The following is a 23,337-nucleotide window of genomic DNA, read 5'->3' as shown; positions in this document are numbered from 1 at the left end:
TCAGCATTAAAATTCCAGTGCTTGTCTAATCATGACTAATTTGGCAGCTGTTACATTATTTGTTGTGGTTAGTAATGTTTCAACATTACCAAACATGTTTTCATCTTAATCAGTACATATAAGCAGAGACCGCGTAATAATAGATGGTCTCTGATATAAGAACATACCCCTATGTAGCTAGGGTATCGGTAGTTTCATTACTAGTCGGAATATGTTCCTAGTCGCTTAGCGTGTGCAACTGAGCTCTTGAAAAAACAAAGGCACCTGGCATAATTTTTCAGTTCCATTACTGATACTTTGATAAAGGTTAGGCAAATCTACATTCATGCCACGCCCGTATCAGTTGCTTTCACGGTTGCAAAGCGTCCATTATGCGTTAGAAAGATTTATTGGCAACAGCCGAAATCGTCATTTCATCGACATAATCAAGAAGAAACCCCGCTCTTGGGAATGGAGTCATATTTTCAGTTTATCTTTCTGTCGATGAGCGTCTCGTGATGTTGTTTCAGCGAAAGTGATACGCTTCTCCTATCAGTTGGATTATCTCGGCATTGGAATGTAAGGGAGACCACCTAGGGAAGATGAAACGACGATTTTGATTGGATGTTATTTTTAGACTCCCAATGCTCATTAAATATGGCGGCGATCTAGAAAGTGTGGACAGAAATGACATTGTTTCGAGAAATGTTTCTATGATATTATGGTCATTTGGAAACATTTTGATTGAATCACATACATATCTGAAGGGTAAGACACAATTTCGATGCTGTAATCGGCTAGGCTGCGTGCATGAGTCATCCATTTGAGCTCATACCGTCTTTGTGTATCAGTGATACCTCGATCAACCACTCTGAGTCAGACGTTCTCATTTCAACTGTCAGATACGTGTGATGTAAAGTTTCCATGTGTCCGTCCTGTTTTAATATTTTTGCCATGTTTATCAAATTCGATCTTAGCTACCATTCTGCGAGATGTGGTTGAAATGAAATCAAGCCCGGAGAGTTGATTTCCTTGCCATAACATGTAGGCTTCGTGGTCTTTGTTTTCGTGTAGGGTGTGTTTTGTAAATTCACCAGAGACGAAAACAGGTTCATATGTGTATCAGTTCTCAAGTTGTAGAACCATTAACGGATTTCACTGTATTATGTCTAAACTATGCATAGTATTTCATTATTATCCAAGCATTGATCTGAGCTATCAATGGTAATATTTCTTGCGTTAAATAGGTGGAGATAATCATCATGTGGTTAAGGTGTGGTTAACTTACTGTTGTCGCACAGCTCTGTGTCATGAGCAGAACTGCACAATAATTTCCCTTATTAAGGCTATAATGATCAATGCAAGAAAGGCTTTTTTTGTTACCAATCTTTCGTTTACTATGAAAAGCATACTGGTGGTAACAGCAGGTAGAGCTGCAAAATCACAATTAGTGTTTTCATGTATAGATTTCTAATATGTTCCAGCTTTCAGTTTCACGGATGATAGGTACTCACAGTTAAAGTTAGTCCATTCTTATGATGGATTAGTGTTCCCCCTAGGGTTCAGAAAGGGCAGGGTAAATTCATGGAAAAGGGCACTTCATAACCTTAAAGGGCATGTTGGTGAGGATTATTGAAAAAATAACAACAAAATGTATAAGAAGTCAAATTGTCTTATAATTTCAATTCTTAAGTTCGTTTTTACTCTTCTCAGTTTGTATTTTAAGATTAAAATTTGAAAAAAGCATTTCAAATCTGGAAAATACTCACTAGTCACAGTAAACGACTGCGATTGAGGCGAAAAAGAGTAGGGCGCAAAAAAAAGGGCAGGGCACAAAAGTCAGAGGGCAGGGCGCTGCGCCCTTCTAAATGTACCTAAGGAGAACACTATGTATGTTTCTTAAGTGTATTGTCCAAATATATGCATGACGTTTTTAAATCAGTTTGCATCTGTAAATATTTTCATGCCTATAATGATTTTATTAAATAACTTGCCCACAACTAAACCTTGGTCAGACCACACATGGTCTGAGGACGAGCAGAGATTTCCACATGAATTGATGTGAATATGTACATCATGATATTCACACCTATTTAGCATAATACAATAATTATCTTGGTCATGCTAAATCATTTGAACTCTCCCATTTATAGTTTGAAGGTCACATGCAACATAAGATACAATTTTGTAGATTCTGATACCTTCCGGTATGCACTTACCAAACCAAATCATCAAAAATGCCAATTCAACCTACAAAGTTAAAAAAAGGGTGATGAGAAAAAGCCAGCAAAATCAGAGTTCAAACGATTCACTAATTTTCCCTAGGGTTGGGGGAAGAGTGGTTTCCAAAGCTATGCTGCGCTGCTCTCATTACGCATGCGCAGTGAATAGCTTTACAGAGCTTAGTATGGCTGTCTGAAGTATGAGGTCGTGAGCAGTAGTCTAATCTTGGTTGTGTACACAAACAACTAAACAATCTGCTCTTTACATAAAAAATATGTCAATTGTGATAAGCAGACTCTTGTCACAGAGAAAACACAATGTCTGGTTTATAGACACCTATATGTCTGCCTGTCTGCTAATGACAATATGCAATGCACAACTTCAATTATTGACCACATGCAACTTGAAATTAACACCTATCGGGCTTATGAGTCAAAAACAAAGAGCCGGCTAAAGAGCCATAAAGAAATATACTTGGTTATGTTGTTCAATAGCAGTGGAGTAGCATTGTGGTTCAAACATTCACTTGTCACACCAAAGACTGGGTTTAGCTCCCCACGTGGGTACAATATGTGAAGCCCATTTCTGGTGTCCCAACTGTGATGCTGCTGGAATGTTGCTAAAAGCGGTGTAAAACCATACTCAGTGACTATTGAATAGACATGTCAGGACTTGAGTGTTAACAATGAATCAAACATGATCCCTTCTTGAATTCTGTTCGTTGTTTGCAGTCACTGCAATCAAATACAGAGGAGGTATGTTTTTCCTTTGAATATTAACTCAGCTGTTAGTTTTCAAAGCAATTTTTTCAGAATGTAGTATACACAAAACAAGCAGTGGTTTACCAGGTTTGTGAGGAAGACTATTACTGGATATTATTATATGATTGGATATTTTGAATAATGCATCAGCAAGCTTGAGTACTGTATTCATGAATAAATATTTGTATAAGTGTGCCAATTTGTCCCAAGGGCACAACCTGATATCACTAAAAATTATTTCCCAAATTATTCTTGGGAATATTATAAGTCATATTTTCAACATAGTCACAAACTGTTCAAGATTTGCCGAGTAAAGAACCATAGTTTGAAATCTTGATCAAACCCTAAGTGAACTCCTTATACCTGTTGTCAAAAGAGGATCACACTGATTATGTCCAGACAGAAAGTTTTCAGTGTGACATTGCTCAACTTCTTCTAGTTCTATAATTTACCTGTGAAGATCAGGGTTACAGTTGGTCTTCAGTTGTCATAAGAGGTGACTAACGTGATGAGTGGTCATGCTCGCTTACCTGGTTGTTACAAATCATTGTATCTGAATTGCATAGATTGGTGCATGTGCTGGTAATTGTTTGCCTTATACATGACAATTTAGGAGTCATGATGACTCCCTGGTGTCATGAGCAGAAGTCATGGACAAGTTTAGGGGAGTCAACTTCAGTATGGAACTTTCATCAAGACATCGACTCTGATTGTTTAATAACGATAAAAAAAACAAGGTAGAGCAGGTAAGGTATTCAGTGAGCCATGAGCAGTCAGCTGGCAAAGAGTAAACTAAGTAGTTTTAAACAACGGCAAATTACAAGCTTAGATTATCTGAACCTAGGGCCCAGTGGCATTGCGTCAACAATAATGCAGGCTTTTAAATTCTCTGTATAGTAGTGATAGTTTGTGTGTCAAATACATGGGTTCAGTCTCCCGAGTGCTTCGTTTCGTGGGAAGTAAGCCCAAGTACAAAATATTGCACTTTTGAATCGCGATAGTACGCTCACGACCTGAGACGCTGGGCGTGCATACTGCTTCAAGCTCCGCGAACCTATTCACTGCGCATGCGTTATGGACGCAGCGCAGCACAGCTGTTGAAACCAGTTTTCCCCCCAGCGCTGGGGGGAATTTAGTGAAACATTTGAACTCCGATTTCGCGGGCTTTATTTTTCATCGCGTTGTTTTTTTCAACTTTATAGGTTGAATTGGCATTTTTTATGATTTGTTTCGGTAAGTGCATACCGAGAGGTACCACAATCTGCAAAGTTGTGTTTTACGTTGCATGTGACCTTTAAGCATAAATACTCATCATGCTTATTGGCTCAAGGTTCACCGCTATCATGGCTGTGTTTTAATGTAACCTCTGTGTAATTTTTTCACCTTCCAACAGAGCTACAGATATTTTTTCAAGCAAATGGGTATTTACTCCCATATCTGTTTATGTATGCATAATAGCAATTTTTTAGGAGTAGCTAGAATTTTGTATACTCCCACTAGTTTAAGGAATTGAGTATTTTTACTGTATGGAGTTTCTTATCCTCATTGGGTAATTAACGCTCCTACATATATATAAATGTTTCTCAATTGTCTAAAAATTGTTATTAATTGTTACATTGCAAAATAGTTTTCAGTCATTTTTAAATGCTCAACATAGAAGTCATGTGACTATTGTAGTGAACTTCGAGCATTAGCTACAGCTATAACAGTATATGTATAATTCATATAGGCATCGCCTAAAATTTGCTAATGCTGTTGTAGAGTTTGAGCCCAACAATGAATCAAATGCAAGCCGATTTAGTTAACTGAGTAAATTACGGAAGGTGTAATAGACCTATTGGGTGATTCTTATGCATTTTTGTACTCCCAGATTTGTAATTAATCGAGTAAATTGTTTTTTTATTGAGTAAAATATGCAAATACACGCCTTGACTTTAGCTCTGTTTCAATTAGTGTACGCAAAAAATCCTGAGATAGGGTATTGTACACTAGGGTTGCCATGAATTTTTAAATTAAGCAAATATTGATACATTTTACAAATAGAGCTTAAAGAATGCAAATTTTTAGATAATGAATAAAAAAGTGGCAAATTGCCAGATTATGTATTTTCAACATATTTTGCAAAAGAGCAAAATTGACATGTTTTGACAATGGTGTCTGCCTTAATTTACAATGAATGGTGACCACAAATAACACCAAAATTCAAGTAGAAACACTCTATGTTTGAAATCTCTTAAGTACTCGATTCTACTACAACGGGTTGCTGGGTTGGTGTGGTCGCTTAGGGGTGAAAGTGCTTGCTTGTCACGCTCCATTCCTTTTGTTCGGTCAGATTCCCACATAATTACGATGTGTACAGTCCATTTCTGGTGTCCACACTGTAATATTGCTGGAATATTGCTAAATATGGTGTAATACTAAACTCAATCACTCTTATAATTGCTAATTACAAATAGAATTCTTGAAAAGACTGGGTTTGATTTTCCAAATGTGCAGTTGAATCTTACCCTAGATTAACCAAAGTGTTATAGAGTGTACTGATTGATGGTAAAGTGGATTTATATTTTTTAAATTGATTTTTGTTTTTTTCCAGAGTACCCAGACTCTACTTAGCTGACCGTCAGATCTGCATACAGTAGATAGTGATTATGGCTCAAGGCCGACCGATCAAGTGCGTGGTAGTGGGTGACGGAACAGTGGGCAAGACGTGCATGCTCATCTCGTACACCACAGATAGCTTCCCTGGAGAATATGTTCCCACAGTGTAAGTATACACTCACTCGCTCACTCGTTTGCTTGTAATACCCAGACATGAAGGTCAGGGGTATATGTCCATCCGTCCATCCGGCAACACTTTTGTTCAACCATTATCTAGAACCCTATGGGTTGGATTGTTTCTAGATTATGGAACCATCTGGTTTGCTTGCAGGAGTCAGTGGTGTGCCAGTAGAACACTTGATGATAATGATTTGGGGATACTGTAGACAACATAGGCTGTATCGCTCTATTTCCTTTTCCTGTAATGGCAGCCTTCAGCATTGTTCAAGCTATCAAATCAAATCTTTATAATTCTTGTGAACGAAAATATGCTTCGAATGAACACCAGTGTACACTGATCATTGCTGATTCATTGCCCATGTAATGACAGTGATCATGTGTTTGTATGTTTGTATCATTCATTCATTCATTCGTTACCTGATATACGTCAGCATTCACTTGAGCATGAAGATGCTTCATTAATGATATCAGCAGCAGCAGCAGCAGCAGCAGCAGCAGCAGCAGCAGCAGCAGCAGCATCATTAACCATTCATCACTCATTATTATATTATAATCTGCTTCAGATTTGACAACTATACAGCCAACATGATGGTTGACAGTGTTCCAGTGAGCTTGGGATTGTGGGATACAGCGGGACAGGAAGACTACGACAGACTCCGCCCTCTCTCCTACCCACAGGTTAGCTTTGTCTTTTGTTCTCATCCTAGTTTAGTGTACCAAAGAAAGGACCCATGATGGCCTAGGTTGAATTGACCTTCATCCAGTATAGGTATCTGCAGCAAGTATCTACTGCACTGCATAGAGTGCGTGTCAACTGGTTACCTAACTGGCTCTCCGTCGAGCCCACAAGATCCTGGTCATGACTGATTGACAGTCGTGTACTTTGAAGCTGGATCCTGTTTAGAAGAGCCCACAAGATCCTGGTCATTACTGATTGACAGTCATGTACTTTGAAGCTGGATCCTGTTTAGAAAGTGCTGTCAGTGTTATCATTCATTTGCCATCTTTGCAATAATAATACCGTCTTTAAAGCTGAAAAAAATATGCTGGTCGTAAAGGCGTGTTGAAATTTAAAAAACCTGAAGCAATGAGGACAAATCTCTCGCCCCCAAGCCCACAGGCCAGTGTCTGTTTTGCACACTGCATACTTGCTCTTCAAATGCTATCAGTATGAGGCGAGAAGGATTTCTCAAGCTTTGACAAGTGTAACGAGTTCATCCCTTGTCCTGCAAAGATAAGATAACACTTTGTTATCTGGAAGAAATTTGGTAACATCAGCACAAGATTTGATTGACAAACACCTGATAGTGATAAGGAGGTAACTGAACTCTGAACCATGTTGATTTGAAGTCAAAGATGACTTGGAGCTGGAGGGGGCATTAGGTTCTCCACCAATGCAGTCAGAATCAGGCTATATATGAGGCAATTATGCCCCTGCTCAAACAAATAGATAACTTTATGATATTTACCTTAAGTGTGGCTCTAGAAATTCTATTATAAAAGTTGGGACTGCAATTGGTACTGGTATGAATGAATTCATAGATGAATTCATAACGCTACAAGATAACTAATTCATTTATTAGTCTTTACGAAGAGATTGGTCTTGAGCATCCTTTGGTTAGAGTATAGCTAAACTTGTGTCATCTCCACGGTATATGTTCTGATGAATCTCCACTATACCCTGGATGCATCTCGGCCCGAAGATTTTATTATCTCCCTTTGCTGGCTCCGCATTCTCACAGTAGCCAGTCGGCTAGGCCGCCGTTACAACTGAACTTGCCAGTATCAACAAAGATAGCGGTTGCAGCTGCGAAGGTTTGTTTGCAATGTGACTCAAATTTGGGGGAAATCTGCAGACACATTGATAGGTCGGACAACTTAAAAAAATATATATGCAAGAACACCTTCTGCCTCTTTCAGAGGACCTGTACACGGTTTGTGTAGTCAAGTTTAATCAGTTAGATATTTAAAAAGTGAAAGTGAGTTGTGATTGGTTTGCTCAATTTCCCAGCGTATACATACACCTGGCTGGATTAAAAAGTCAGCCAAGGGAGGTAATAAATTTATCGGGCTTAGCCGTAGATGCATCCCGGGTATAGTGGAGACTTATTGGATTGTATACTATGGAGATATCGAAGATGAACTTCTGTTCAAAATAGGGAAAAAAAAGCTGTTTTTAGACTGTTACTCTTTATCCCTCAAAATTACACAAATGAAATTAGGATATGTCGAAATAACTCACTTTGGCCTAACTGGGCATTCAATGGGAGGCGAAAGAGGATATATCCAGAAAAGCATGTTTACTTGTAAAATCGGGCAGTACTTAAGAAAAATGCGAGTAGCTGCTGAAAACAATAGATCAGACTTTAGATGGCAATTAGGTCGGTAAGCTAGGTGTGAAGATGGACTCTAAACTCACCTACCATGAAATGCATGTGCTGTCTACTGGTGCAAGGGGTCATCTCAAAGTTATTTTGTGCTTTTTCTTGTGTGTTGAATATGTCTCATCTATTGATTGACATCTTATGTGTCTTTCTTTCCTGAATCTTATGTTAACATTTGTGAAAGAGTATGACACTAGATACCCATAGAAAAGCATCATACTAAATGCTTCAAAATATATAGGTGTCATGGCCACCCAAAGATCGACAGGACAGGATATTGTTACATATGATAGAACATGCCGTGTACTTCCCTTCATTAATTCCCTAATGGGATTATCAAATCTTATCTCTGATATCCTCCAGGCTGACCCCAAGCATCATCTGCTTCACCCGTCAAAGTTATGCTTTTGAGACAACCCCTCCTACCTGTTTCTTTTTGTTGTGATAGTGAGACTCCATGGGAGCTACATCCTTAAGAGTTTGAGCAAGAAAGTTATTACTTTTTGTGTTAGCTATCATTTGTAACAAAGTCTAATTTCAGACTGGGCTTTTAAAAAGTGTCCTTTGCAATACAACATCATGGCTGATTAATTTGCATAAAGCCATGGTCTGTTCCAAATAAGTCGCTTTGGACTCTGGAAAAATCTGCATTGCTCATTTGTGCACTAATCTTTCCTCATTAAAGACCTTTTTTCACCTTTCCTATCTACCAACAATTAGAACTGAAGTTAGGCCGAACTTATTTTTACAGATATTTCACATTTTTGTATATCAACTACATAAATTGTAGTGATAAACGTGAAAAATCATTTTTTTTCTAGTTTTGACAGAACTGTAGTTATATGTAACGCTCATTTTTTTAATGCCAGTCTTAACATTATGCTGTGCCATATCATATCGGGACAACAGAAATGAGCTTCACTCAACACAAGACAATAAAATCCTTGCAGAACTCATGCTTTTATATTCACACAAAGAAGTAATAAATATGACTCCCAAGTATTTAAAATGACTCTCAAAAATAATTTTTGTGGGTCCCTATGACTCCCATTTTTCAAAGTCCTTGGAAGGTTTTGTAAAACCTTGGTCAGTGGACACCAGAAATGGGTGTCATACCCTGTACCCATGTAAAGATGTAGGGTATTCAACCTGGATCTTCTTCCCCTTTGATTAAACAATGGTTTCCTTTTGTTGCAGACTGACGTATTCCTGATATGCTTTAGTGTTGTGAGTCCCTCTTCCTTTGAAAATGTCACAACAAAATGGAATCCTGAGATCAAGCACCACTGCCCTGATGCCCCGGTTATACTTGTTGGTAAGACTTACCTCCCTTTGCTGTTTCCAGGATACACTGCTCACATGTCAGATTCAGTATCACATTGAATATGAAACTTGCTTTGTGAGCATAATATATCATCAAATTAATGTGTTAGCCATTGTGATTTAATTTCAGGTTTGGCACAAGAAGGTCTGGGGCAGATTAGTCCTTCACCAACCCATGCTTGCAGTAAAAGGCGACTATGTTTGTCGTTAGAGGCGACTAATGGGATCAGGCTCGCTGATTTGTTGACAAATGTCAGCGGTTTCCCACTTGCGCATGTCGATGCTCATGCTGTTGATCACTGGATTGTCTGGTCCAGACTCGATTATTTACAGACCACCGCCATATAGCTGGAATATTACTAAGTGTGGCGTAAAACTAAACTCACTCACTACTTTCAGGTTTAGCGTTAGTAATCAACTACCCATGCTATGACTTTTGTCTCTTCCTGACTTCATTGATATTGCAACCCATGCTTGCTACAAAAGGCGACTATGCTTGTCGTAAGAGGTGACTAACGGTATCAGGTGGTCAGGCTTGCAGACTTGGTTGACACGTCATAGGTTCCTGATTGTGAGGATTGATGCTCATGCTGTTGATCACTGGATTGTCTGGTCCAGACTCGATTATTTACAGACTGCCGTCATATAGGAATGTTGCTGTGTGTGACATAAAACTAAAGTATTTTACTCACTGACCCCTTGATGCTTGTCAAACGGCATAGCTTCATGGTCATGGTGTGAGCCACTGGGATATCAAGTAGGGGTGAAAAGATATGCTCTTATCACAGCACAGTATGTATTGTGGTACAAAGCCGTTGTTTCAGTCTGTTTTGGTTCAGTATATGAGCCAACCCTTTCATTGTTGAATAACATGGAAAAAAGAACCCATAACCTTTGTTGTTGTGAATGAACAAAACCGTCCTTTTATGAATAGATAGAAATGACGGCACCAAAACCAAAAATACCAAATGTTTGGATTGCATACCGAACCGAAGACAAAATACCATTGTGTATTGTTTCATGTCTATTATTGAGTCCTACGGGATCATCTACAGGTCACCGTCATTTAGTTATTGTATATTACCGTATATTACCATAGTTAAGTATGCAGTCTGTAGGGGTGGGGTGGCATATCTTAGGGTTATGCCTTAGTTAAACTTTTTTCAAGGAGAAAGAAAACATTGTATCACTTTGCATGATCAAACAAGAGAAGATGTCTTTTTCAGTAAAGATGTCAAATTTGCAATTAAACGTCACTAGACATAGTTATTTACCTTTTCAGTTCTAGTTTGTCTTTTACAGGGCATTAAGACTACCATGTGGAATTGTCTCGTATACAGAGCCGGAAGTAACGATCAGCTGAGTACACATTTCCCGCACACATTTAGACGACTTTCTTCAATTATTATCATGTTAATTTGTTTTCTTTCATTTTCAGGTACAAAGATAGATTTACGAGAAAATAAAGAAACCATTGGCCAATTAGTTGCTCAGGGTCTTGCACCCATCAAGCGAGAACAAGGGATGAAGTTAGTCAACAAAGTGAGAGCAGTCAAATACATGGAGTGCTCAGCACTCACACAGAGAGGACTCAAACAGGTAAAGAATTGACTCAGTGTACCTCAGCTTGCTAATGCATTACCTGTGAAGATCCGGGTTTGAAATGTTCTTCAGCATCCCATGGTTGTTGTTAGAGGCGGGTAACAGGTTCGCTTGGTCAGACTCACTGTCTTGTTTCACACATCTGTTCCCATTTAGATCGATGCCTGTGATGCTTGTCACTGGTTTGTCTGGTCCAGTCGGTTATTTACAGACTGCATATAGCTGAAATATTGCTGAATGTGGCGTTACTTGGCAAAGCTGAGGTGGTTGTTTGATGTGACTTGGAGGATCGAATGGTAAAGATTTGTCAATCAGTTTGATGGCCAACTGATAATGTGTAATGTTGTTCATAATAGTAAATAATAATCACTGGATTTTGACTAGATTTGAGTTAATAAGGATTTCCATAGTTGGATGTATACTATTTTACTGAGCACTTTTTTTGTTGTCTTTGGATGGCGGACTAGCATGAATTTGAGGCTAGCTAGTCTTCTAAGTGGCTAGATGAAATGGGCCATGGAGTAGCTGATTTGTTAAAGTGTTTACTCATCACACCGATGACCCAGGTTTGATTCCCCACATGGGTACAATGTGTGAAGCCCATTCCTGGTGTGCCCCAGCCTGATATTGAGGGAATATTACATTACCCCTTGGGATGGTGGAGTAGCCTAGAGGGTAAAGCATGCGACTGGGTTTGATTCCCACAGGTGTACAATGTGACACCTATTTCTGGTATCCTGATGTGATATAGCTGGAATATTGCTAAAAATGGAGTAAAACTAGACTGACCACTCTCACAATAGATGGAACAGGTGGTTGAGAGTTGGCTGACTTTCGTTACACATATTGTTGATCAGTGAAATGTATGACAAGCAGTGATCACTCCTGTGACATATTTTGACATACTAGTCATTCCAGTAGTAAGATTTACACTAGATATTTGTATATATGAGAACTGTACAGTTGAGATCAGGAAATCTTGTCACATTCCAGTAGTAAGATTTACACTAGATATTTGTATATATGAGAACTGTACAGTTGAGATCAGGAAATCTTGTCACATTCCAGTAGTAAGATTTACACTAGATATTTGTATATATGAGAACTGTACAGTTGAGATCAGGAAATCTTGTCACATTCCAGTAGTAAGATTTACACTAGATATTTGTATATATGAGAATTGTACAGTTGAGATCAGGAAATCTTGTCACATTCGCAGGTGTTTGACGAGGCGGTGCGAGCAGTGTTGCAGCCACAGCCTGTGAGGAAAAGAAACCATAAGTGTACATTACTGTGATGGCCAACTCAAGCACGACGCAACTAAATATGTAAAACCTTTTACTACAAACTTTTGCCAAATGGACTCATTAGTCCTCTGATGAGGACAAATGGCGTGTTTTGTACTACAAGAAAACGATTCTGTTCAGCATTGTATGTGCTGAATGAGGCTATAATTATACGATTCCTTGGCATTTCTGTTGATATTTAGTTGCAAGGCATCCTTTATGTTACTAAAACATAAAACAGCACTATTTTCAGATTATTGAGAATGGCAGTATTGCGTGCTTGGAGAACATTTAGTTCGGTAACAGTAGTATAGGTAATGGGAGTTCTGGACCGTAGAGCAAAATCGCCTGCAAATTTGCAGGGAAATCCAGGGTACACCCACATCTAGTACTAATTATACAACTACTCTTTCCAGGACCCCCATTACCTTTACTACTGTAACACTTTTGTACAGAATGTAGTATCCAATTTTAAGTATTTGTTTTGGAAGATTTTATTATTTTTGCATGCAATGTTACAATAGTGCTGGAAGGTCTGTATATGAGGATCTTGTTTATTCTGGAATTGTTGTACAGTTCTGTTACCATGGTTACGCATGCACATCTAAGACTGAATATACTAGAGTGTTTTTGTTGGTGGGTGTAATAGTAACCTATTACTAGAATGGCTGTAATGATTCACTGAAGTTTTAGCAACAGTGGTGTTCCACTATACGTACGATGTCGAATAGAGTTCAGTCTTTAAGTTCAGTTTAAACTCCTCATGGACTACCATTTCTAAATATAAATAACAATGGCATTTCGGTAACTGATAACTTTTTAAAAAAGACCAAATGTATCCCTGATACAAGCATCGTGTTGTATTGTGAGATCATGGACAATAGTTGTATGCATGCAAGCTGATTGGTGTGGAAGTGATTTCTGAAAAAGCTAGTATATACAAGTTGTCAGTGAAGTTGACCTGTGTACGAGATATTTGACTTAAGTTAGATTGTAGTCAGGAGGAGGCCTCTTTAGAGGAGCTGTTTTTTAACTTGTAAAATGGAGTCCACCTAACCTTATATCATACTGAAAGTTTGCAATAATTTACTGTCTTTCTCTCAATATTTGACAGTTTGCTGCAAGTCAGTAAAAGCTCCCAGTTGTAATTAAGCTTTTCCCATTCAACACTGTTTGTCATAGTGTTTGTTTTGGCTTAAAAGGCATGTTTTATTTCACTTATAACTGGACCAGTGTCGATGAAGGAACTTTTATCCTCAGCATTATCTTATGGCATCATAATTTTGGAAGTAAAGAACATGAAACGTCCAAATTTGGTTCCAATTGACTATTTTTATAATATACTTTAGGCAAGTTTGGAATCATTGATATATCTGTCACACGTTGTCATGTATCACGTGCATTTTCAAATCATGACCTGACAGTGAATGTACATTATAAGGTGTTCACTGGTCGCGAGGGGGCAGTGCTTATTAAGTATCATAGTTTCAGGTCTGAGCTGGAAAGACTACTTTTTTACTTGTAACAGAGTTAGAACCATTCAGTCAAAAGTACTTGTAGCCTTTTTTATGTGCTGGATGATGATGATGATGATGATGATGATGATGATGATGATGATTAGAAACGTGACAATGTTACTGGCGTCAAGCTCCATACCAGGTTCAGTTTAGGTACAGCTGTACTCAATTCCACAACAAACATGGTCACTCCTGCTGGACATATCATAATGTATATGTTAATGGTGTATGTGCTGTGCATATGGCTGGCGCTGCGACTGTCAAATGGAAACATTTGGAACACTTGTAATTTATTTTAGACTCTGTTTTCTTTAACACAGAATGTTCTCAACTGAATATGAACACTTTCCTTTACCACATGATCTGTCATTTTGGATTAGGTTCAGCAAATACAAATAAGGTTTGGATTACACAAGGAATATATATGAATATTTTACTGTTTAAATATACACAAGTAATGTGTCTTACCTTGTATTCCCATTGTGTTTGTGTCTCAAATATTAACAGATGTCGGACGGTATTGTTTATTGAAAATTAACATTTGTCTCAGAAAACAAATCTGTTCTTATTAATGCAGCATGTTGTATTAGTTGACATTTCAGGAGAATGTGCAAACTTCAGTTAGAAATATTTGCATTATGAACAGAAAATATTGTAATCGGTTGATTTTATAACAAAAATGTTTCAAATGTTTATGAAGTAGACAGTGTAGGTCAATCAACACATCAACCTGATGATTGTGATGGTAGCTGTTGGACACATGTCTAAACATGCTGACAGGTTTCTTATTTTCATTCCTCATAGACTGTTTCACTTGCTTGCCTATGTTTTCATGTTGAAGCTTAAGAAACAGGGTCGCAATCTGCAAAGCGTTCTCAATGTTACAACCTGTCATAGTTTTTCACAGGCTTATGAATGCCATAGCCCAGCAAACGTTTTGTGGATCAGGACCCAGTGTGTTTTACTTTATGTCAAAATGTAAAGCTAAGTCTTAATTCTATATACTGGTCATGTATCACGGTAGGCACACAGATCTCTGCTTGTCTGTCAGATGGAGTCATATAATTTTGCAATTTTTTAATCGTATGTGGTTAACGTAACCAATTAAAGTACCTTAGGCTTCAAATGTGATCATGGAAATATTTTTTCAATATTGTATTCCTGACTAGCAGTAAAGGGAAGAAACTCTTGGTGTATGTGCCATCAAAGGAAGCAACTCTTGTTGCATATACATTCAAGGGCAGCATCTGGTGGCGAATATGTAATCGAGGGAAGCAACTCTTGATATGTTCAAGGGAGGCAACTTTTGTTGTAGTCAAGGAAAGCAGCTCCTGATGGTGACAAAGTAACTCTTGATGTGGTTAAGAGAAGCAAATCTTGATCCAGTCAAGGGAAGCAACTCTTGATGGAGTCAAGGGATGCAACTCTTGACATACTGCCCTATGAAGGAAGCAACTCAAAAAATGGCAGCATTCTGCTGGTCATGTATAGCTATATGTTATTGGATGCTTGTGAATCCTTACACGCTTCAGTGATATTTGTGAACCTTTTCCTGGTCTAATGTGCGTAGTACTAATCTTGTAACTCCTGAATGACAATGCTTAACATTGATAAGAGTACAAGTATTGTTTTAACTTGGACATATATAATTTAGTTGGAATTTTTGGGATTTATCAAGGTGATCAGGCAACTTGTGAACCAATACACTGAACCATACATCAGCAAACAATGTGTTTAGCTACAAACAGTCCTCTGCCTTGGATATTTGCTGGAATATTGCTAGAAGCTGTGTAAAACTAAACTCACTCACTCACTTACTCAGTTCCTTCCTGTTGCCTCTGGATATACTGCAAACAGTAAAGTTTCTTATAGCTGTTCATGATGGAAATTTGTAATCATCTTTGCAGCATTACTATCAATATTATTGCCATGAGTCACGACTACACATTCTGTTAATTCAAACTTAGTCCAGAACATTTTGTCAGTATTTAGACCCTCAACCATTGTATGATCGTGTGGTAATCAAGTAACTTTCTTCTATCTACAATCAATGAATTAGTCTAATTTTTTTTTTAATTTTATTTTTGCCAGTTTTATTTTCAACTAATGTGACAGGCTAAGAACACTTCCGTCTCTTCCATCATGCTGCTGGGTGAAATTTAAATGATATTTTCCAGTATGGCTTGAGGCTGAGAATGTTCTACAGTTAGTGAGTGGCATTTTTCAAGCACTTCATGCTTTCTGCATCAAAGATAGCTTTAATCACAGTCCCATTGCCCTTTTTTGTTGTATTATTTGCATAATACTCTGTTTTGCTTTTGCTCGTCTAGTCATTTACTTTTGTTTGTGCCAATATTTTGTGCAATTTGTTTTTTTTTTAATTGTCTTTGGTGCTTTTCTTTGGTTCCTGTCTCGTTTTATTTTGTTCGGATCAGTTATTTATAGATTTGAGATCTTGTGTCTCATATTAAGGTCTGTTTCGAGTTATCTCCCTTTGTTGTGTAATGATCTGCAGGTTGTGGGTATAAATGTCCACCTTTCCTGGTTATGTGATTATGTGATCACAAGTTTAAGTAATATGGACGGTGACCAATTTACATGAATTAAATCTTTTTTTCCTATATAACTTACAACATATGATGTTCTGAAATGCTGTTGAAAGCACCAATTTTTTTTTTTTTCCTTTTTCTGTTTGTTTTATTTCATTCAACAGTTGCATGTTTAAGTTAATTTGTCAGTTAAATCAACCAGAGTCAAATAATTTCACTTTGTTACAATACTCACCCAATGTTTCTTTAGCTCTTGTAGCCAAGCATTATAATTAGCAATATGTGTGGCATTTACAAATGGCACTTGTGTTGTTTATATATTTCTCTGTGTATGCATGGATAATATTACCATTTCAGTTGTTCATTATTAGTGGGACGATAAAGAAAATTTAATGCTTTGCCTTCTTGTCCATCTTTAGCAGGGTAATTTAAAACATGCAACCATTTCTGTGACAGTTAATCATTAATTTCACATCGCTCATCATTTAGTTCAAATTCATTTAATTGATACAGCATTAGCATTGAATGTTGCTGGTGTATAACACTGATAACATCCTTTGGACAATCCTGTAGTTTTTAATTGGAAACCTGTTTGGTAACCTTGTAATATGTATTTGTTATTTTGTCATCATATTTTTCATAATTTTGCACACTAATCCATCTGTATACTTTTTGTGCATGTGATATCACTAGTTGTGAATATAAAATGGCTAATCATGGCATTTCTACCAATATCTTTTTACAGTTGCTTACTGCAGGTCCAGCATATTTGGGGGTTAGTTTGTTTAGCTTGAAATATACCTTCATCAGTGACTCAATGGATGCACTTTGACAATTGCTTACTTGTCAGGTGATTTATTTTTTAACAAATTTTTTTTTTTTTTTTTTTTTTTTTTTTTTTTACACCAGAAATCAGAGAATTTGCTGTCTTCGGCAGAATATCTGTGCAGAATATCCCTATTGCAGAACATCCCTACTGTAAATCCTTATTGCAGTGTGTCCTCTCTGCAGAATATTCTTACTGCAGAATGCATCTGTGCTGAACATTCTGAGAATATTCTCAGTGTAGAATATCCTCACAACAGAGTGTACTTGATGCAGAGTACCCACTGTGCAGTACATATGAAAAATACTTTGATTACATGCTCTGTCATGACCTGGGTACAATGTGAGACCCATTTCTGGCAACCTCAGCCGTGATATTGCTGGAATATTGCTAATAGAGAGGTAAAACAGTACTCACTTTGTCGGAGCGGAGCCATGGCAGATGTTAGTGTCGCCAGGTCCTTTGTGCTTCAGGATGACTTACCGTTAAGTATTCTTCTTACAGCAGGGAATTTTGGTAAAGAGTATTTTTCTAGTCATTGTTTCAAAAATAAGGAAAAGCATGTTTTTGTTTTTTTATTGAAAACACCTTGTCAGTACGCTGATTATGTCAAGCAGTCAGTATATTTTTCCAAAGGTTTCCTACAATGTAGAAATAAATAATTGTTGATAATTTCCCAGTTCCCTGTCTGAATATCAAGGTCAGTGTCTAACACTTCCTGGTCAGTGGTCAGTGTCTAACACTTCCTGGTCAGTGATTAGTGTCGAAGGTTTCAAGGTGATGGTTATGAGCCTGCTTTCACTTTAAACTTTGTTGCTCAAGTACACAAATTATGTTGATGTCACACATGCTAGATAAGTATGACATAACATTGATGTTTGTGTGTAATGAGTTCTAGTAGAGGTTCAAGTCTTTAGAATTTTTAACTCCGTTGGCTCAATCTTGTTTTTGTTAGTTTTTATTTAAATCGTTGCTTGGCAACCAGATTCTCGATTGCCTCAACCCAGCTTTGCTTTAACTACCTCAGTAGAATTTCGGAGTGTTTCATGCTCACATAAACACACAACATAAAACATTTTTGAAATGGATTATACTAATTCCAAAAACCCTTACAAATTATATAAAGCAGTCTACTTACTTCAAAATACTGAAAATGTTCAGTGTGACCTTTTTCGCATAAAATAGATATTTTGTTTATCCAGTGTCCAAATTTTTGAAAACAATGTTTCAAATTATACAAAATTGCGAGAGTCCCATGTTGAGTCATTTGAATGAAAACGTTTCCTTCAAGACACTGGCTTTCAGCAAGAACATACATGTAATTTTTATTTCGTAAATGACCGCAAGCCTTAAGCATGTAAATGTGTTTTATCTAATGTAATATATGTTTTCTCCATTCAGTATTTCGTTTCAGATGCCCTTACAATTGTATTTGTGTTATAGTCTTATTCTTGCTGCTTAGTGGTGAAGCAGTACTTCTAGGTCATTGTACACTTGTATCTTGATACGTAATGATGAACGTAAGTTTCATTTCACATAAAAATCGTCCGGAAGGCGAGGTTTCAGGATATGTGGGTTCCAAGTAAACAGGGTTCGACTATACATTGGTAATGATATGATACGAGATAATACGCATATTGGTGTCAGATTTCTTGGTTTCTTCCTGAAGAACACAATTTCAGAACTAGTTCAAAAGGAATAGCTGTCTAGGCATATTTGTAGCAGGTATTTTAAGTAGTGGACTTGAAGGACTAATAACACATTTTACAATATCCGACACTCGAAAACACACTGATCGTTATTCAAGTAGTAAGTAATTCAGTTTAGCAGCTGTATGGTCTTGTACTGATAAGGGGGAGGTGGGGTAGTTGTAGAAATGATCATGGTGAAGACCCGGGTTCGATTCCTTACGTGGGTACTATATGCAACACCTGATTCTGGTGTACCCCTTGGTTATATTGCTGGAATATTGCTAAAAGCATTGTTAAACCATAGTCACCGTCTTACCTTACCGATACAGAAATATATGTCTCATGTATTATGGAAGCATTATTTCAGCCAAAGATCACATACCAGAAAAGTGACATCTGCCAGATTATGCCCCAAGCTTGCTGTATTAAAAGATGCTATTTTCTTACCAACTGGTTTTTGCACATGTAGTTAACCTTGTCTGATATAAACATAATTTGGTAAAAGACAATCATTTCATAATCCAATTTATCTAAACTAGAATTTCAGTGGTAGAAACAGTGTTTCTTCTTATAAAATGTTTTGTAAGTAAGTTCTTTATTTTCTTATCAAACTGTTAGAAATGTTGAAAAGACAACGTCATGGTTATGAAATCACATGGAATAGCTTTTGTCTAAGAAAATATACATGTACATTGAACCAAAAATTTGGAATAGTGGATATTTGGCGAGAAAAATTAATGGTGTCTTAATGCTCAGTCTTAAGTGAAAAATATGATCCTGTGGCAGTAATGTGTGTAGAAAACATTGTTTTTGAACACTTTGTCCACTTTGTTTGTCCAGCTCATGTCATGGTTGGGGGTAGCCTAGTGGTTTATGCATTCGCTAGTCACGCCAAGGAGCCCAGTTCAATTCCACCATTGATACAATTTGGGAAGCCTATTTCTGTTGTCCCCCACCATGATATTGCTGGAATATTGCTAAAAGTGGTTTAGAAACCGTATGACTCAAGTCGAGGTGAGTGGTCAGTTCACTGAACAAAAATGTTCTGCCTGTTGATTTCTATGTATCTGCTTATGTGTTCATTTCAAAGCAATCATCAGTATTGTTGCATTTGATAGGAATACTTTGAATCCACATCTTAATATATGATTAGTTTTGGTTATCAGAGATAAGAATTTTTAACCCAACTTGTAATTTAACGACTTCTGTTTCTTGAAATTAAGATTGTAACTTTACTGGTTGTGACTTCCTAGATGCTATCAATGTGCTGCATATAACCCAGTTATCTCCCTTTGTCTCCAAGCTTTAACCTGAACCTGTGTGTATTGACATTGTTCTTAGTGATTCCAGTGTTATATGTATCCTGTGTGTTTCAACTGTCATTCTGTCATTCATCTTGCTAATAGGTATGTACAGTATTTTCATCTCTTCATTTACAAGGACTGTTGACGTGTGGTTAGAACTGTGGTGCTTCGATAATACTATTTTGTCTCTTTTGAATGAACAATGGAGGCTTTGTTATTCAAGCCTAAGGGTTATGTTGTGGCACTGTTATGGAAGGTGCCTCAATTTTGTGTGTAGTTACCTTCCTTAGATGTGCCAGGATCAGATGCCAGTGGATTTCAATGCTAGATTCTCCCTGATCGTGATATTTGGTTTGTCATCGAAGGGTTAGGCGTTCGTGGGTCAAACCAAAGTGATAACTTATTATATGCATTAATTTAGGCTTTCCTACCACAGACAGGAAAGGATGTAGCTGAAATGCATTTTTAAAAATGTACCAACATCACTCACTCATTTTGCTTATCTTTCCTTTAGAGTGAAGCATGGAATTCATTTTTAACAAACGTATTCTTCCATGACAATTCATGTTGCAACTTCTCAATACCTCAGCTATGAGGTATTTCAAACATTGTTTTAGAATACACCTTTGAATGATGTTTAGAAGAAAGTAGTAAAAAGATTTATAACTTTAAGAAACATGTATTGTGGCTTCAGCATTTATTTTTATACCAATATAATAGACCTTTAGTGTAATATATATACTAGGTGTTAAGTATCCTCAGATAGTTAATCTAGGCATATTAGAAGTACCAGTTGCTGAACGACAGAAGAGGCTATGGATGTGATGAAATACAAAGAGATGCAGCATTTCAGCCGTAACGATGCACCCTGTTTATATATATATGTTTAATATTCTGTGAATAACTCAATTTTTTGCACACAACATACTCTGAAACTGTTTATTGTAGCTAGCTAGTTAGGTGGTGTGTATCAAATGTACTACCTGGATATGTATATATAAACTGCAATGCCTTCATGTTGGTCCTTAGATATTATACTTATCTTCAGATCATCGTACGCTGCAATCTGAGTGATAAAAGACAATTCGAGTTCTGAATAGCTTATTCTCAAAAACTGTATGCAACTCAAATGTTCTGTCATTCTAGGTCTATACCTACTGGTCGGGCAACTGATTTCAAGACTTTACGTTTTTTCGCTGCATTATATTTGCATATTTAGTGTGGGATAAATGTTTATAATGTACATGGATACTTATTTCTTCAATATACATGCATTGTGACTTTGCTAAGTGAGTAGCAGTTGTAAATGGATCTACGTAGACGCTTTGTACATGTAGTGTGGCAGCTGCGCTTGTATATCATGACAGTCATGTATATATCTGTCACCTGAATTTAATGCAAGCAGTGTCCTTGACAGTCGAGATCCTGTGTCTTTCATCTTGTGAAGGTCATGGTCATTGGCTGTCCTTGACTTTTGTCCTTGACCCTGACCCATATCACATACCCTTCAAAACTGAAATTAAATGTGCTTTTTTGATTAAAGGGGTAGTTGTGGATAGCTTTGACCTCTTTAGGCATGGAAATATTAGTCCTGATGGGCGAAAACAACAGAAGAGAGAACATGGCAACTTTGGACATTGCAGATTAGGTATGCCGGTTTTTGAAGACATGGCTAAGGCAATCTGAAATTTACAGTGGTGTTAAGTTGGAATGTTGCTCAGCAGAAGTAATCCATCATTCAGAGAACATCACGTTCAGTTGTTCTTAAGTATTTCCCTCCTGGATGACCATGACCTGAGACAAGACTGTCACGACAGGCCTTCTGCTTCTTCCCGAGTCTGTACAGCATGCAGCACTATCCGTTATGTTGTGCCTCTGTCTGCGAGTAGCCTACCCGCAGAGCTGCAACGTAACTCACATGTACTTGAGTGCAATATTCTCGGAATAAAAGACCAGAGAACAAACTTGTTTGTGTCATGTTTTGCAACCAAGACCATGGTTGAGTTCACAGTTTCCAGCAGAATCAGGAACGTACAATTTAGAGGAGTGTTTTTGCCTCTTTTTTGGTAATTTCTCAAATTGGGTACACAAAGAACTTGTTTTATACATACACTTATGTACACATTTGCTCTTTTGTTCCAACCTGAACTCTTAAAAGAGTGGTCTACCCAATACGACCTGAAAGGTTATGGTAACTTTGTATTTATATTTGTCCTCAATGCAACAACTGGAAGTCATCTAGCTGAGTGTAGTTCAGTCTGGACTGGCCAGTCTGCTGTTTGACATCATGAACATTGATCATCGAGGCAACTGTTGATTTGTGCATCAAGCATGTGGGCCACCAAGTCCATTCTGGCTGTTCATGAGAGCCAAGGATGTAAAAGGTCAAGTGTGAGTTGAGGTATAATAATAACCCTGCTGCATCAGGTGCTCCTGCTGCTTCAGGTGCTGCAGCGGGTGAAGGCACACACATACTCACCATCATCGATACTCTGTAAGAGTTTCCTTTTAAGCTGCACTCAGAAATATTCCAGCTCTATGGCAGCAGTTTGTAAATAATCGAGTCTGGACCAGACAATCCAGTGATCAACAGCATGAGCATCAACATACGAAAATGGGATTCGATGATGTGTTAATCAAGTTGGTGAGTCTGACAACCCGATTCCTTAAGTCGCCTCTAGTAGCATCATACGAGAAGTATCGGTTACTGAAGATCAATTCTAACCCAGATCACGGGTTCGAACGGTGATATGCATTTGGATTCATATCATCATTACCATAGGGGAATGATGACAGACAGACAGGTTCCATTTTTGTATTGTCAGCGATGTGGGTATTCCTGGGTAGAATTCGTCTTCAACAACCTTTGCTGATCACTGGAGATAACAACTGGGTGTTCAGGAGCTGCTTGATTACAGGGCACTGTACCCTGAGGTGGATTCTTGCTCTGATGTCAGTCACAGGATTGTCTTGGCCAAACAGGTCATGAATACAAGTTCATACTCGTTCAGAGGTATGCTGGTTCCGCTTCGCTGTGGTTAAGCCGTTCGTTCGTCTCGCTCGTCAAAGGTTCAACTCCCCCCATGGATACAGTATGTGAAACTCATTTCTTGT

General features: G+C 37.7%; 1 protein-coding gene and 1 long non-coding RNA gene across 2 annotated transcripts; both read left to right on the top strand.

Annotated features, from left to right (window-relative positions):
* The first annotated feature begins 632 nt into the window (after positions 1–632).
* LOC137282308 (ras-related C3 botulinum toxin substrate 2-like) lies at positions 633–12,437 on the top strand. Its single transcript, XM_067814049.1, has 6 exons — positions 633–747; positions 5,557–5,727; positions 6,305–6,419; positions 9,323–9,440; positions 10,887–11,047; positions 12,270–12,437. The coding sequence occupies exons 2-6, from the start codon at positions 5,612–5,614 to the stop codon at positions 12,345–12,347; spliced, it is 588 nt and encodes a 195-aa protein (XP_067670150.1). The 5' UTR covers positions 633–747; positions 5,557–5,611; the 3' UTR covers positions 12,348–12,437.
* Positions 12,438–18,669: 6,232 nt separating this feature from the next.
* Positions 18,670–22,187, top strand: LOC137281338 (uncharacterized). Its single transcript, XR_010956731.1, has 2 exons — positions 18,670–18,724; positions 18,783–22,187. It is a non-coding gene; the product is annotated as an uncharacterized lncRNA (long non-coding RNA).
* The last annotated feature ends 1,150 nt before the right edge of the window (positions 22,188–23,337 follow it).

The sequence above is a fragment of the Haliotis asinina genome, chromosome 4 (assembly GCF_037392515.1).
Source record: "Haliotis asinina isolate JCU_RB_2024 chromosome 4, JCU_Hal_asi_v2, whole genome shotgun sequence".
NCBI classification, from domain to species: Eukaryota; Metazoa; Mollusca; class Gastropoda; order Lepetellida; family Haliotidae; genus Haliotis; species Haliotis asinina.
Note: the sequence above shows the minus strand (reverse complement) of the source record. Positions and strands in the feature narration are given on the sequence as shown.

Excerpts from the sequence above, each read along its gene's own strand:
- LOC137282308 (XM_067814049.1), top strand. The coding sequence starts at position 5,612 with ATGGCTCAAGGCCGACCGATCAAGTGCGTGGTAGTGGGTGACGGAACA. Across the intron at positions 5,728-6,304 it reads GGAGAATATGTTCCCACAGT|ATTTGACAACTATACAGCCA; the intron begins GTAAGTATACAC and ends AATCTGCTTCAG. Across the intron at positions 9,441-10,886 it reads TGCCCCGGTTATACTTGTTG|GTACAAAGATAGATTTACGA; the intron begins GTAAGACTTACC and ends TTTCATTTTCAG.